The sequence below is a fragment of the Ranitomeya variabilis genome, chromosome 1 (assembly GCF_051348905.1).
Source record: "Ranitomeya variabilis isolate aRanVar5 chromosome 1, aRanVar5.hap1, whole genome shotgun sequence".
Classification (NCBI taxonomy): Eukaryota; Metazoa; Chordata; class Amphibia; order Anura; family Dendrobatidae; genus Ranitomeya; species Ranitomeya variabilis.
The window spans coordinates 595,933,371-595,948,388 of NC_135232.1; the positions used below are offsets into that span (position 1 = coordinate 595,933,371).

At 42.4% G+C, this 15,018-nt stretch overlaps 1 protein-coding gene across 3 annotated transcripts in view; it reads right to left on the reverse strand.

Annotated features, from left to right (window-relative positions):
- The window catches only part of LOC143769864 (CD48 antigen-like), a 62,752-nt gene extending 48,157 nt beyond the window's left edge, over window positions 1–14,595 (reverse strand). For 2 of the 3 annotated variants that reach the window (XR_013214500.1, XR_013214501.1), the window contains exons 1-2: window positions 14,429–14,581; window positions 306–632 (exon numbers count right to left, since the gene is read on the reverse strand). Coding sequence is in view for 1 of the 3 variants with exons in the window: in XM_077258874.1 (XP_077114989.1) it covers window positions 306–632; window positions 14,429–14,480 (379 nt within the window). In the remaining 2 variants the exon portion in view is untranslated. Of the gene's footprint in view, window positions 1–305; window positions 633–14,428 lie in introns of all 3 variants that reach the window. The other variant, XM_077258874.1, reaches the window with a different exon arrangement.
- Between the last annotated feature and the right edge of the window lie 423 nt (window positions 14,596–15,018).

The window sequence follows — 15,018 nt, forward strand, 5'->3', positions numbered from 1 at the left end:
AGGTTAAAAGAAGGTAAAAGACAAAGAAAGATTAACTTTGATTTTGCAAAAAATTTGTCAATCAGTGAAGAATTTGGCACAAAAGTAGGCAAAATCTACATGAGGAGCCAATAATTTGCCACTAAGATCTATTTGGGGTGACTCACAAATGACCTGTATTAATGGCTACATTGATAATATGTCTTGGCTGGGCAATAAGAGGACAATGCAACTAAGTGTCACTGTCCTGCCCTCTATAGATGGTGGGAGAACTTCCATGGTCATTTCCTCTGGTGGAAACACAGCCTGAAACTATGAATACATACCAAAGACAGTGACATTGAATGAATAGAAATCTGTTCTTCCATTTGTATCTGTAACATCAATAGTGTAAATCCCTCCATCCTCCTTGGTGAGATCCATTATAGTCATTGTATATAAGTCCTCAGACATCAGTAGACGGTTCCTGAACTGTGATGGATATATATAATACGGCCTCGCTGAGGTGTCCAATATTGTGATACTTGTTCCGTTCTTAACAAACCTCCAGGTAATTGTCCTAAATGTTCCCATCTTCTGTGATGGAGAACAAGAAATACTGACAGAGCCATTTAATAGAGCCGGACGGTGGACCGGGATATTGGCTTCTCCTCCTATAGACAAAAACGAACATTTCAGACACTGTTATAATACATGATATTCTATCTACTGACTGTAAGCCAGAATGATTCCCATCCACTTTAATATCCCCTTTAAGTCCCGCTCATATTCTTCCTGAGCCAGCCTGTTAAAGTGCCTAGAAACGCCCCTTTATATGCAAATCATTACAAGTTCCACCTCTTTACTGTCCTATTTATTGGACAACTTTGAAAACAGAAAAAGCCCTCTCTGGAGTAATGAGACATCCTCTATCTTAGATGAGGGACCCCTAGGAACAGTTATGGCTACCCAATAAGGAGAAATCTACTGATGGCATGTGTCTGGTGTGAGCAGTGCATACGTGGCATGTGTCTGGTGTTGGAGGTGCATATGTGGCATGTGTCCGGTGTGAGAGGTGCATACATGGAACGAGTCCGGTGTGAGAGGGCCATACATGGCATGTGTCCGGTGTGAGTGGTTGTCACGGGAGACCTAGGTAGGAAAGAGCTAATAACCCGGGCCCCTGCGATTTCCCTCAGACTAGGGAAACCCTGACTGACCCTCTCCCAGAGTTTACACTGATGGTGCGCATGTCTGGGCCTCCACCCTCGCCCTATCTCCTGTTTCAACCCTAGGCTGAAACCACCACCCACCAGTGAAGAGACCACACTCCAATATCCACAGTTGGCACAGACAAGGATAACGGAAAAATAAGCACAACGCCGCAGTCACTCAGGAATACACTATAAATGCAAAGGGCAAAACAAATACAAATATGGGAAGGAGAAAATAAGACAAAGGGAAAATACACCACCAGCAACGATACTCCAACTACTAGCTCACCACTCCAGACCGAGATAACCAAGCACTAGACAGAAGCTATAATCGGCGACGCCCAATGTTCAAGAGAACTATTTAAAGGCAGTGGGCATGGCCCAGCTTCCAATCCGAGCACCAGGTAAATTAACCCCGGACCAGCTAGATAAAATCTAGCCGACGCCAATGAGCGCATAGTGGACAAAAGCGGAATTGCCGCTGTATGTCGGACGACCTGGTCTGAACAGCGTCCGACATGACAGTGGTGCATATGTGGCATGTGTCTAGTGTGAGTGGTGCATATGTGGCATGTGTCCGATGTGAGTGGTGCATACGTGGCATGTATTCGGTGTGATAGGTGCATACGTGGCATGTGTCTGGTGTGAGTGGTACATACTTGGCATGTGTCCAGTGTGAGGTGCATACGTGGCATGTGTCTGGTGTGAGAGGTCCATGCAAGGCACGTTTCCAGTGTGAGTGGTGCATATGTGGCATGTGTCCGGTGTGATAGGTGCCCACGTGGCATGTGCCTAGTGTGAGTGGTGCATATGTGGCATGTGTCCAGTGTGAATGGTGCACACGTGGCATGTGTCCGGTGTAAGTGGTGCATACGTGGCACGTGTCCGGTGTAAGTGGTACATACGTGACATGTGTCCAGTGTGAGGTGCATACGTGGAACGTGTCCGGTGTGAGAGGCTCATACATGGCACATGTCCGGTGTGAGTGGTGCATATGTGGCATGTGCCGGGTGTGATAGGTGCACACGTGGCATGTGTCTAGTGTGAGTGGTGCATATGTGGCATGTGTCCGGTGTGAGTGGTGCATACGTGGCATGTGTCCGGTGTAAGTGGTGCACACGTGGCATGTATCCGGTGTGGGTGGCACATGTACAGTATGCTGCTTTGATATGATTGGTGCATGTCTGGCATGTACCCAGAGTGCACTGGTACAGGAAGGGTTTTCCGCAATTCTTACACAGAGTCTTCTGCAATTGGATTCTAAAGTTAGGAAATCTTGAAAACGATCACGTAGGGAGAAACGTGTTTCCTCATGGGCAGGAATGTAAGAATAAATATTTAAGACAGGAAAGATCACATCATATAAATGTTTATATATGAGATATACAAAACTGGCATATTTCTGATCTAAGCCAAATGTGTCACTGTAAGTAACAGCAACCTGCTATTTTCATCAGGGCCTTCTAGAAAACTGAACCCCTCCCTGTGGCTAAAACTGGACTTTTCCCTGTGTCTAAAACTGGACCCTTCCCCGTGCCTGGTATTACAGATCGGCTTGTGCTGTGTGACTTCTGTGTTCAGCACAAGCCCACGTACCGAATGTCCCTTTCCCCTGGGAAATCCACAACAGATGCAAACTATGAAAATCACCAATGATCCTTTGTAGAGGAAACCAGCAGCAGGTGTTTAGTTCTACTACAGCGCCTCCAAAGGTGAAGTGTAGTATTACATTCCCATTAAAATCAGTGCGTTGTCAATATTTCGTATTTCATACAAAATTCGAAAATAATATATGACGTAAGACAGAAACAGGCAAATCATATATAAGAATTATTCATTTTTTTACTCTTTGACCCTTTATATGGAGAAGTAAAAATGTTCACACCCTGTTGACACAGAGTGATTATGGAGTGGAATGAACAATACAGAAGTTCCCTATATGAATTATCTAAGGGATTATCTAAGTATAGTTATGGGGTTTTCCATAAAGGCTTGACCTGTGAGACCCACAATGATCAGTGTAACTTCCAATACTTTGTGACTGTACCTGGTGCCGCTGATCAGCCCTATCTGCATGACAGGAGGATAAGCAGCAGCACCAGACACGGCCTCAGACACCATGTCGTGAGAAAGCGTACGGTTACTGGAGGTCGATTGTGAACTGAGAAGTAGAAAATCGCTCAATTCTGGTCAGGACCAAGGCAAAAGAACAAGACCACGATTACTCATAAAGGAAGTTATGTATCAGGGAACGCTGCGGTGGACGTGTTCTCTCCTATTGTCACACCATGGGCTCTGTGTAGTCACCATTATCGTAGGGTTCTACATTACCCTCATCACACATTTATAGAAAGTGGCAGAGCTTCTCCTTATTGGAGCAGTGATGTGCACCGAAATAATCATTAGGCACCGAATAGCAGTATTATTCATAGAGTTATACGCGTGCTATAGGGTAGTGTCATTTGGGTGCCGGAAAAAAATAGTACTTAGGTATAGTATGGTGGTTGGTATTGCTTCACGTAAGGTCAAGCCGGCAACACTGCTTATTACAGTGGTCGTGCTAGTGGAAGGGATGATGGTCCTGCAGACATATAGCGAAAATCTCAGCACCGACAATGAAAAACGAGGATGTGTTTGCTGCTAATGTGATTTTATTTTGATCCGGCACCAATGAAATAACAGATATTGCTCAATGTTTCAACCAGCTTGTGGTCTTTATCAAGGACATTTGTGTGGATAGTGGCCGGGTGACTGTATATAGAGCCAGATGAATTAGATGTGCTACATATACAGTCACCCGGCCATTATCCACACAGATGTCCCTGATAAAGACCACAAGCTGGTCGAAACATTGGACAATATCTGTTGTTTCATTGGTGCCGGATTAAAATAAAATCACATTTGCAGCAAATCCATCTTCGTTTCTCATTGTGGGTGCTGAGGTTATCGCTATAGGTTGGGGTTGTTTCAGCAATAGCAATATTGTGTGGGCATTGCATGATGGATTTATTTATTATTGTTTGGCATTACTTGGGTTTAAATATTTGCGAAAAACAGCATATATATGATCTGTCAAGCACACACACAGTCATGTTAGAGATTTACAACAGGTGTCTTATTAAAAGAGGATACTGATCCGATCCACAGGAAGTGCCATTATCAAGCTCATCAGAATGGGGGACTTTTGAACCAGCTCTCCTTTGGATGCAAGACCACAGGTAGATGGAGATGTATGGAGCCGCACATTGGAGACGGAGCTTGACTATCTTCGTATCTAACACGTCAGTTTTGTGGTCAGGGGAGAACCAGGAGAGAACAGGGAGGAGAAGTCCCCAGTTTTGGCCATCAGTGGAGAACTCAGCAGTAGGACCCGAATTGATGTACCAGTTCTCACCGCTCCAGTAGCACAGTATTATTCAGACACCGTGTGACTGTGTTTGGGCACTACATGGTAAAGCATAATTGCAACATCAATAGAAGGTACAGCGCAGGCCCTGAGTACAAAGAAGAGTTTACGAGGCGGATATCTCATCCCTCCTTGTTTTGGGTATAACCAAATGAATTCCCTGACAGATGGTGTTGCGGTCTGAATCATAGGATCCATTTTCCTAACAGGAGAACTATATTTGCTTTTTGTTCCCCTTTACTTACTTTGTGTCTCTTGTGAAGATGACACTTCTCGAAATGCAAACACATAAAAATGCTGAACAAGTAGGGAACGTTGGTAAATTATTTCATCACCACAAATACTGTACATATATTTGTTTGGGACAGTTTTTCTTTAGTTATGGCATTTATTATATTCCAGAGCTGCACACAAAATTCTGCAGATTTCAGGGATGAAATTTCATGTTATTCCTTGCTTGTGTAGGGTACACAGAATTCTTGATATGGTCCTTTGCAATTTGGGATGTTTTACCTCTAAACCAGTAGTCATAGCAGCCTCTAACAGTGGTCATAATAGCCCACCTTTCAAGTGGTCTCAGCAACCTCCTTTTCACAGTAGCCACAGCAGCCTCACCCTCACAACGGTCACAGCAGCTTGCCTTCTTATAGTGGTCTTCAACTCAATATAACATTAGTTATAGCAAATTCCTCTCAATGTGGTCAAAGCAGCTCCGTCCCACAGCAGTAGTCATAGTGTGCTTCTACAACTTGGCCACTAGTCATAAAAACGTTCCTCGCTCCGTCTTCAATTGATCATAGGAGTCAACCCTACCCCACCCTTCTGTCCCTCACCACCTGCTCACTCCTGACTCACTTCACAATGGGCCACCTGGTATAAGATAACTATGTACAATAGCCTATTGTCACATGCAGCATGGAGCTTCCAATATTGGTCTCTGCTCATTTCCTGCACGAGTCTTGAACAGCACTATGAACCATGGAATTGGTGTCCATCCACCAAGAAAATGAAAGTTAAGAAATAATACATGGTGGTCACTTTTATTCAACAAAGCATATACTCTGCTCACATGTAAAATCAAGTAAAAAAAAAAGAAAACTGAAAAGGTCTAGTTAATAGCATCAATGTATTTCTCATCCAGGAATTGCAAACACACTTTGGTCACATGAGTCCGGGCATTGTCTTGCACCAGGAGGAACCCAGAACTTACTGCACCAGTGTACAGTTTGACAATGGCACTGACTATACTCAACAATAGCCTACCTACCACTGGATATCACGGGGAGTTTTGTGTGAGCCTCCAAGGATATATATGTTTCCAGCGCTATAGAGTTCAAGTCTTCTTTCCCTCTGAAGAGCCAATTTGCATATTAAATTTCCCAGAGGAGCATTGCATGGAGAATAAGCCTCCTTACCTTGACAAGCCAGAGCTGGTATGTCACTCTCCACAAGGAGAAACCTCACCCCTAAGACCTCTTTCTAGACCATCACTCACTGACCCACGGCCAAGCCACTCACGGAGGGCAATGTTGTATTAAAAAAATACATTGCATTTACAGACTGTTTAATGTGCCTTATTGATTAGATAAATTAAAACCCAATATTAATGGACAACTGGCAGTGTCTCCTCTGTGATAATTACCATTAACGAGGAGTTAGGCAGTCTACAATGAGATCAAAGTCTCTCTGCATGTTTGCTCTTTAGCAAAGAGGTGGTAATACATGCAGGAAACATAATTGCCTCCAAGGTGGACTGAATGTCTCCAGTCTATACCAGTGACATCACATGGCACAATGAAAATGTAATATTTCATGCCATATCAATAATAATCTGCTGTCAACACAATCCACGGATATATATGTGAGTGGGAATTGAGAGATGAGATAGGACATAATCACATCTGTGGTTGCAAGAGTCAGGATTTCTGGCCTTGAGAAATGTATTTTTAAGCCAAATTATGGCTGTATCAGAGTCATGTTTGGTGTGTTTCGGATGGTTAAAGCATGATTGGAAATATTTCGGTTACTTTATTCCACTAGGAGATTCTTGTGTGAAAACATGACATAATTTAGAACTATGTCCGATACTCATCTTTCCTTGCATACATTTACCCAACTTCCTTTCACCTGATCTGGGTCAGGAGGTGGTATGAGGCAGTGAATGAGACCCTTTAGAAATAATGTGGAGAAAAAACGTGGATTTTCCACAATGCTGATAAACTGATAAAAGGGTCCAGGATACACAGGATTGCATTAAATGCGGTTTTATTCTTGACAAGCTTTGAAGTTGACACACTTCTTTTTCAGGATATAACCACATGTAGAAACATTAACAGGAGATTTCTTTTTTGCAAGGCTCTGGCAGTGCTCCCACTGTTTCATGCCCGTCTGGCTGTTGGGTTGATGCCCTTCTACGGCACTATTTGGCTCTGCTCATGCAATAACCCATGTTCTGGTTTCTGCTTCATGCTCTCCAGACTGTGTTGGAAGACACAGAAAGCCTTTTAGTGACAGCACATATGGATGTGCCATTCTGGAGAAACTAGACTGCCTATGCAACCGGAATGAGCTGCAGGTACACCCTCATGCTGCCAGTAGCGTCTGTGGCCACCATTCTGTTTTTGGGGGTGTGTTGCTGTTCTTCTCCAGTGCTACTACTGTCACTCCAAAGTTGGTGGCATGGATTCACATTCTCTTCTGCTTCTGAAATTTACAGATCCTTGACATTAAACAGACCTGGAGCCATATTACTATGTACAAGTGTATCCATAGTCTATTGAGCAGGCTCAATGGGTGACATAAGGATCATAGTCGCAAAGATTGAGACTGCAATCGGTCCCAGAGGAGTAAGAGGAACCAAAACCAGCAACAGCAATTGCTCATAAGAACAACTCGGTAGTCCAAGAAAGCAGTGTGCATGTCACGGGGTTACTGCAATGAAGCGGAGCTAGAAGACCGCATCATCTGGTTCTCCGGCGTTGAGAAGAAGCACTTCTCCATCTTATTAACCGTGTTGGAAATCCCTGTTCTCAGCTGTGCTCGGTTAGCCACTCCTTTTCCCTATATAATATGGGCTCTATTACTAATCCTTGTCAGAGTTAGCTTTATGCTGCATGGCTAAAGGAGGGAGAGAAGTTAGTATGAGAAGGAGAGCAGGAGGAGTTATAAATGACTGTTGTTTAGTTTGTACGCTTGGCATTCCTTATCCTTCCCTATTTTGGTTTCTTCCCATTCCTGAACACCCCGGTGGATTCCTCTGTTATATGTGAGTGAATATTTTTTGTGTGTGGAGTTTTCAGTTACCCCCTTCCCTTTGTTGCGCTGCTTGTCAGGTTGGTGTACTGTGGTGCACAGTAGCGCCCCTTCTTCCCTGGGTGGGGGAAGAGAACAGATGGAGAGCTAACTTAGCAGATAGGGCAGAGGGCAGAGGTCCCGGCATCTTCGTCATCTGAAGTATCCCGGGGAACAGGGCGAGCTAGGGTACCTCTAGTGTTAGGGCCAGGAAAGGAGCCCCTAGTCCCGGGTCACCCGACAGCTGTGTCGTCACAGTGCATAGAAGCGAAGAAGCGTTTCAGTGGGAGGCAGAGGCTCTACAGGGGGCCCAAGGCCACCTAAAATACATTTTTAAAGCAGAAACAGTGCAGTGCCACCCCAGCATTTCCAGTCTACTAAGTCACTCCAAAAGGCACAGGCATGGCACTACGATGAAGTCTACAATCCGGCAGTTAATGCAAGTAAAGGATTCAGCTGTATCATACAATGGATAGTGCAAGTAATATCTGTGGATACTTTATATTGCACCAAGTTTGCCAGTGATATACACGAACTGTCGCTCTTCTTGCGTCACGTTTATGGGGCAACACAAATCTCACTCAGGCCTAGTGAACACAGAGTCTTTTTTCTGAAACTGAGTGGAAACTCATAGTATTTGAGAAGTTTTGAGATTTGGAGGAGGATTTGGAGAGTTTTGATGCATAGCCGAGTTTGGCCTTGTTTCCAAGTAGAAGGTCTAGCTTTTGGGCATAATTCTTTGAGGAAGACCACTTCTGGCAAGACTTCTCCGAGCAGTTGATGGGTGTAGCTGGGTGCCTTTGGCTGCTGTCAGTTCTGAGCTGATGGCACTATTGGACATCTTCCAATTTCCATTGGAAGTAAGCATGATTTGTCTTTTATTTGCTGCATTAAGTTTCTTTGGGCCCGACTACTGTGTCTACACTCCGCAACATTGCCCATCTTCTTCAAAAAAAGCTTGAAAAGCACATTTGGACACCGCAGACTGCTTTGAAGTCTTTGCTTGGGAGACAACTTGCTGATGCAGAATAATTACTTTGATCTTGTTGCTGTGTTAAGACTGTACCATGAATGTGTACCGTGAAGCTGTCGTCCATAACCTCCCCTTTGCAGGATTAAGGAGACACTAAAATCCCACATCCTAGATATCACTGTATGAAATATTCCAGTCGCAAATCTTTATTCATTACATAGTGGAATGTGTTCATAACAATAAAACATAACAATTATCAATGTAACTCAAAATGAATATCCCATGGAGGTCTGGATTTGCAATGATACTCAAAATCAAAGTGGAAAATCTAATTACGGGCTGATACAACTTCAGTGGAAATACCTCAAGACAAGGAAATGATGCTCTGTAGTGTAAATGCTCTTACCCCAGAGGTACAGTAGCATGAGTCGCTGTCTACAACCACAGAAGTTGCTCATGTAGTGCAGCTCATCCAGGATGGCACATCAATGTGAGCTGTGGAAAGAAGGGTAACTGTGTCTGTGAGCACAGTGTCCAGAGCATGGAGCAGATTTTAGAAGACAGGCCAGTACACCAGGATATGTGCAGGGGGCCATAGGAGGGCAAGAACCTATCCGCATGGCCGCTACCTCCTACTTTGTGCAAGGAGGAATAAGAGAAGCAGTGTCAGAGCCCTGCAAAATGATCTCCAGCAGGCCACTAACATTCATGTGTCTGCTCAAACTGTCAGACTCCATGCAGATGATATGTGGGCCGACATTCACAACAGCTTGCAGCCCAACACCGTGCAGGGCGATTGTCATTTGCCAGAGAATACCAAGATTGACAGATTCAACATTGGCGCCCTGTACTCTTCACAGATGAGAACAGATTCACATTTAGCACATGTGACAGACAAGACAGAGTCTGGAAATGAAGAACATTCTGCTGCTTGCAGCATCCTCCAGCATGACCGGTTTGGCAGTGGCTCAGTAATAGTGTGGAGAGGCATTTCTTTGGAGGGCTCAGCCCTCCATGTGCTAACCACAGGTACCCTGACTGCCATTTGGTACCTGAATCAGATCCTCAGATCCATTGTGAGACCATATGCAGGTGCACTGGGCCATCATGTGACTGAACTGTGAGCAGTTCCTGCACGATGAAGGTCTAAGGGGTAAGGTTTGACATACCAGCTCTGGCTTGTCATGGTAAGGAGGCTTATTCGCCGTGCAATGCTCCTCTGGGAAATTTAATATGCAAATTGCCTCTTCAGAGAAAAAGAGGACTTGAACTTTATAGTGCCACCTGTTGGAAGTAGCGATCCTACAAGTCACAATCAACCCTTTAACGAATCTTGCAATATGACTTAGGATAAAAGCCAAATCAGTATCTCAATTCGCAGACAGCCCGAAACACCGTGTCTGCGAATTGAGATACTGATTTGGGTTTTATCTTAAGTCATATTCCAAGACTCATTAAAGGGTTGATTGTGACTTGTAGGATCGCTACTTCCAACATTTGGCGCTATAAAGTTCAAGTCCTCTTTTTCTCTGAAGAGGCAATTTGCATGATGAAGGCATTGATGCTATGGACTGGCCTGTCCGTTCTCCAGACCTGAATCCAATCAATCACATTTGGGCATCAGGTCTCGTCCCATCTACCAAAGCCACGTTGCACCACATATTGTCTAGGAGTTGACTTATAGTTTAATTCTGGTCTGTGGGTAGATCCCTCAACATCTGCTGCCTCATCAGTACAATGCCCAGGCTTTGTAGGGAGGTCATACATGCATGTGGAGACCACACACACTACTGAGCATCACTTTCACTGAAGTTGAATCAGCCTGTAATTTGATTTTCCACTTTGATTTTGAGTATCATTCCAAATCCAGAACTTCTTTGGATATGAATTTTAATTTATATTAATAATTTTTATGTTTTATTGTTCTCAACACATTCCACTATGTAATGAATAAAGATTTGCAACTGGAATATTTCATTCAGTTTCCCTTTATTTTTTTGAGCAGTGAGTGTAAATATATATATATATATATATATATATATATATATATATATATATAGATACTGTATATATATATATATATATATATTACATGTAAAGCTACTGTGCTCACTTGCTTACAATAAGTTATTTTCCGCTGCCACCGCATTAGTCTATTGTTTGGATACTTTCCGTTGTTTTTCTACTATAAGTTTCCTTCAATTGTTTCATTGACGTTGACCCTATTCGCTTTGAATACGCCTACGGGATGGTTGCCTCTACCTGTGACATTTAACAGGATTTCCTCAAGAAAAAAAAACAACCAAAAACCTCATTCTTTATATAAAAGAACCCAAAAAATGTGTGCATGGTGCAGAAAAGCAGTTTTCATATACTATACCATTCCAGGTCATTTTGAAGTGGTAGACTCATATCAGCTATTTTCAGAGGTCCCATAGAAGTAAACGGAAAGAGCCATTCATGTGAATATGCCATAAATGTCCGAAAAGGGAATCCCCTTAAACTTAATTTTAGTTATAATACCAAATTACGCTTTTTCTTTTTCCGGCATCCAACCGGAAAGGATATGGGGGTGTAGAATATGAGTCAGCTACTCTTAGCCAATCAGCTGCAAGGATAATTTTCTTCAGTTACTAGACTCCTCCCTCCATCTCCTTTTCAGCTGGATACCAGTCACTATATCCAGATGCTTATGTAAAATCCTTTCATCTTAATTCTGTAATTATACAGATTGTAGATCAATCATGGAACCAATGAAAAACAAGCCGTTTAAAGAAGAACGCTGTGACCGCAATGACTCCCCAACTCTTTTCATCTGTGAAATGATGTTATGGAGCATGAGAGAAACCAAAGTAACCAGCAGATGGACAGATGGAATAGATTACACAAGTATTATGGTTAATTTTCACAATCCTAAATGTTAAAGGGGATGTATGAAATTAGAAAATAGCTTTTCTTCCATTAATGGCACCCCTTTTCTACATAGGATGGTATCCCACCACCTCCCTATTCACTTAAATGGTTTTACACTGCAAAACCAGAGGTAGAATGTGATTTTTATTTCATATTTTCTAATCACATACAACCACTTTAATTAATTTAATTATTTTAATGCTACCACTTTCCCAATATTTTAGCTGTTTTTCATCCAGTCTCAGCTGCATCTCACACATAGATATTGTCTTAAGAAAAACAAAACCTCATTTTTAATTTCTTAAATATTCAGGTTCCAGGTTTTTTATCCTTTTATCCTGACTGACAGCAATGTAGCTGTTCAATAATACAATTAATCATCAGGACCAGCTCAATTCATTAACAAATCAGACAAAGCTCTCCTAATATATGTTTCCCTGTAAACCTGGCTTCATCAGGTGTCATAGGCCATGATAAAGCCGGGTCTCTGGTGAAACATACCGGGAATGTTAAAATGTGATATTAGTTTGCAATGCAACAGTTGCATCAGAGCGGCATTAAAGGCAGTTATTTTGCCATTTATCAAATCTATTTGTAATAATAAAGGTTATTTTCTACCTCCCGCCTAACAATCATAATACACATATTTGAAATATCTATATTTTTTCTTTAGGAATGCATCTAAGCCTAATTTTTTCAACTGGATAGCCTATTTATCTACAAATGTCTCATAAGAAAGTAGCACTGGTGATGTGAATATCGCTAGTTCTTGGTTTTCCTTGAGGCTAGTGAAAAAGCTACTTACTCTGCACAGTTTTCCAACCTATAGACCACCGACGAGATGGGAATGTATCACTAACAAAACCCTAATTTAGCAAAAATCACAAACAAATTAAATTTGGTACCACCACTAGGGTTGAGCGAAACGGATCATTCATTTTCAAAAGTCGCCGACTTTTGGCAAAGTCGGGTTTCGTGAAACCCGACCCGACTCCAGTGTGGGATCGGCCACGTGGTCGGCGATCTTGGCGCCAAAGTCGCGTTTTGTATGACGCCTTCCCCGCCATTTTTTCAGCCAATTAAGGAGTGTGGGCAGCGTGATGACATAGGTTCCGGCCTGGTTTCTGTGGCGTCATAGAGCCATATTACCGTTTGGGCTGCAGTGATTTCCGTAGTCAAACACGAGAGAGAGAGAGAGAGAGAGAGAGAGAGAGAGAAAGAGAGAAAACGACCACATTGACTTGCATTGGGTTTCGTGTTCCGGTCCGGAACCCGACTTTACAGTAGAATCGGCCGATTTCACGCGATCCGACTTTCGAGAAGGTCGGGTTTCACAAAACCCAACTCGATCCTAAAAAAGCAAAAGTCGCTCAACTCTAACCACCACCATTCACTGCAAAAATATTACATTACACCTTGCTGCCCCAATCATTTGGTTAGCAGCGATCTCTTCCATCTCCCTCATGCACAAGAACTCTCAGCCGAGCGCTCCAGTGTTCTCTCTGCTCTTCCCACTAAACAAAATGATCGACCGAGTCACATCATCTTTCAGGGAAGAGCTGGGAGTGTGGTTGGCTAATCCCACCAAAATAAGTGGACTAGGCCGACTTTTATCTCAAGCATATGGAAGGCAAAGTGGAGACACATTACAACATCATATAGTGCAAAAATAATACCACCACATAGTGACCATGTAAGAGTTAAAAAAAGTCTAACTACAGTGCAATTCGAAGAAATGTAATTAATTGTATAGCGGAATTAAGGGCTAACAAACCCCAGATGCGGAATCATCTGCGTTGCCCCCTGTGCCTGATGTCCCCTGTCTGCCCCCTAACCTTAGAATACATCATGTGACGGGGCAATTTTTAAGAATTTTTGAAGGACATCGTCCAGAACATTAAATGCTGTTTTTTTCTACTGATAAAGTCTGAATATGACCGCACCAAGAGCGAAAAGCATTCTGTATACTAAGGTTTTGTTCCTATATAATACTTGTACGGGCTTGTATGACGTTATCTGTATGTTTCTCTAGGGAAAAAAACCTGGAGCATAATGTAACCTCTAAAGCTTTGTAATCATGTCCAACATCTGTTTCACATTTGAATGATGACACCGAAATTTCAGACTATGAAATGTAAGATTTGGTGATTTGGGGGGAAATAAACAACATTAAAATAAATAAAATGAAAAGTTTAAATTCAATATAATGGACATGAAAAGAAATTAAAATAAACTTCTCGGTTAAAAAAAAAAGAAACAACTGAATAACGTTATTAGAGTGAGCTGTGAAAACAAGATGTTCTTTGGAGAGTGTATATACAGTATATATATATATATATATATATATATATATATATATATATAGTATATATAGTTATATTTCTAAACATTTGGGTCCCAGAAAATATCATACAGGATATCCTAACAAATGCGGGAGGTTGTCTTTGTTTCTCCTGGAAAGGAAATCTTCAGTACATATAATCCTAAACAAATATGAGCCTTCACCTTCAAAAACCTGGAGACCTTTCACCACTTTTGCATTATCTCCATATATGAAACAACATCTTCAACCTCTGTGTGCTGCAGCCTTTATGCCAGACACATCCCTCCTGCATATATATATATATATATATATATATATATATATATATATATATATACAGGGAAACTTACCTAAAGGAAACAGAATCAGCGCAGCAAGACGGAGAAGGATCTCCAGATTCATGGTGATGATTTCTGCTGGACAAAGAGTGAGAAAAAGAGCAGAGACACCCTGCACACATAGAGAGCTGGAAAGGATCTAGTTTATCTGCACATACAAGCAGATGCTGTCTCCACCCATTACTTCCATTGCCTACTTCTCCGCCTCTAAGACTGCTACGTCTGTTGACGAAATGGCTGCTGCTGCTGCAGGATCTCTTACCTTCCAAATAATGAATTGCCCCTACATAAAGACATTAAAATTAGCTGCCCTACACTGCCGCAAGAGCAGGGGCAAACCATTACCCCCTTGTCATGCATTAGTCTTCTCTCCATCCATGGCTAGTAGAATGCAAAAGTCAAGCAGAAGAGCAAAATAACAGAGCTGAAAAGTGCAGCAGAGCTCAGCGGTGCAGCAGAGCTGTGCAGTTGGGACATAGCTATGGAATCAGCAGAGGTATCAGTTTCCATTGTGCCCTGGTACCCAATGCCTAAAGGGGCTCTGACAAAGCCAGTTCTGCTATTACCGCTTGGTTCTACTATATCACACCTCCCTGTTATAT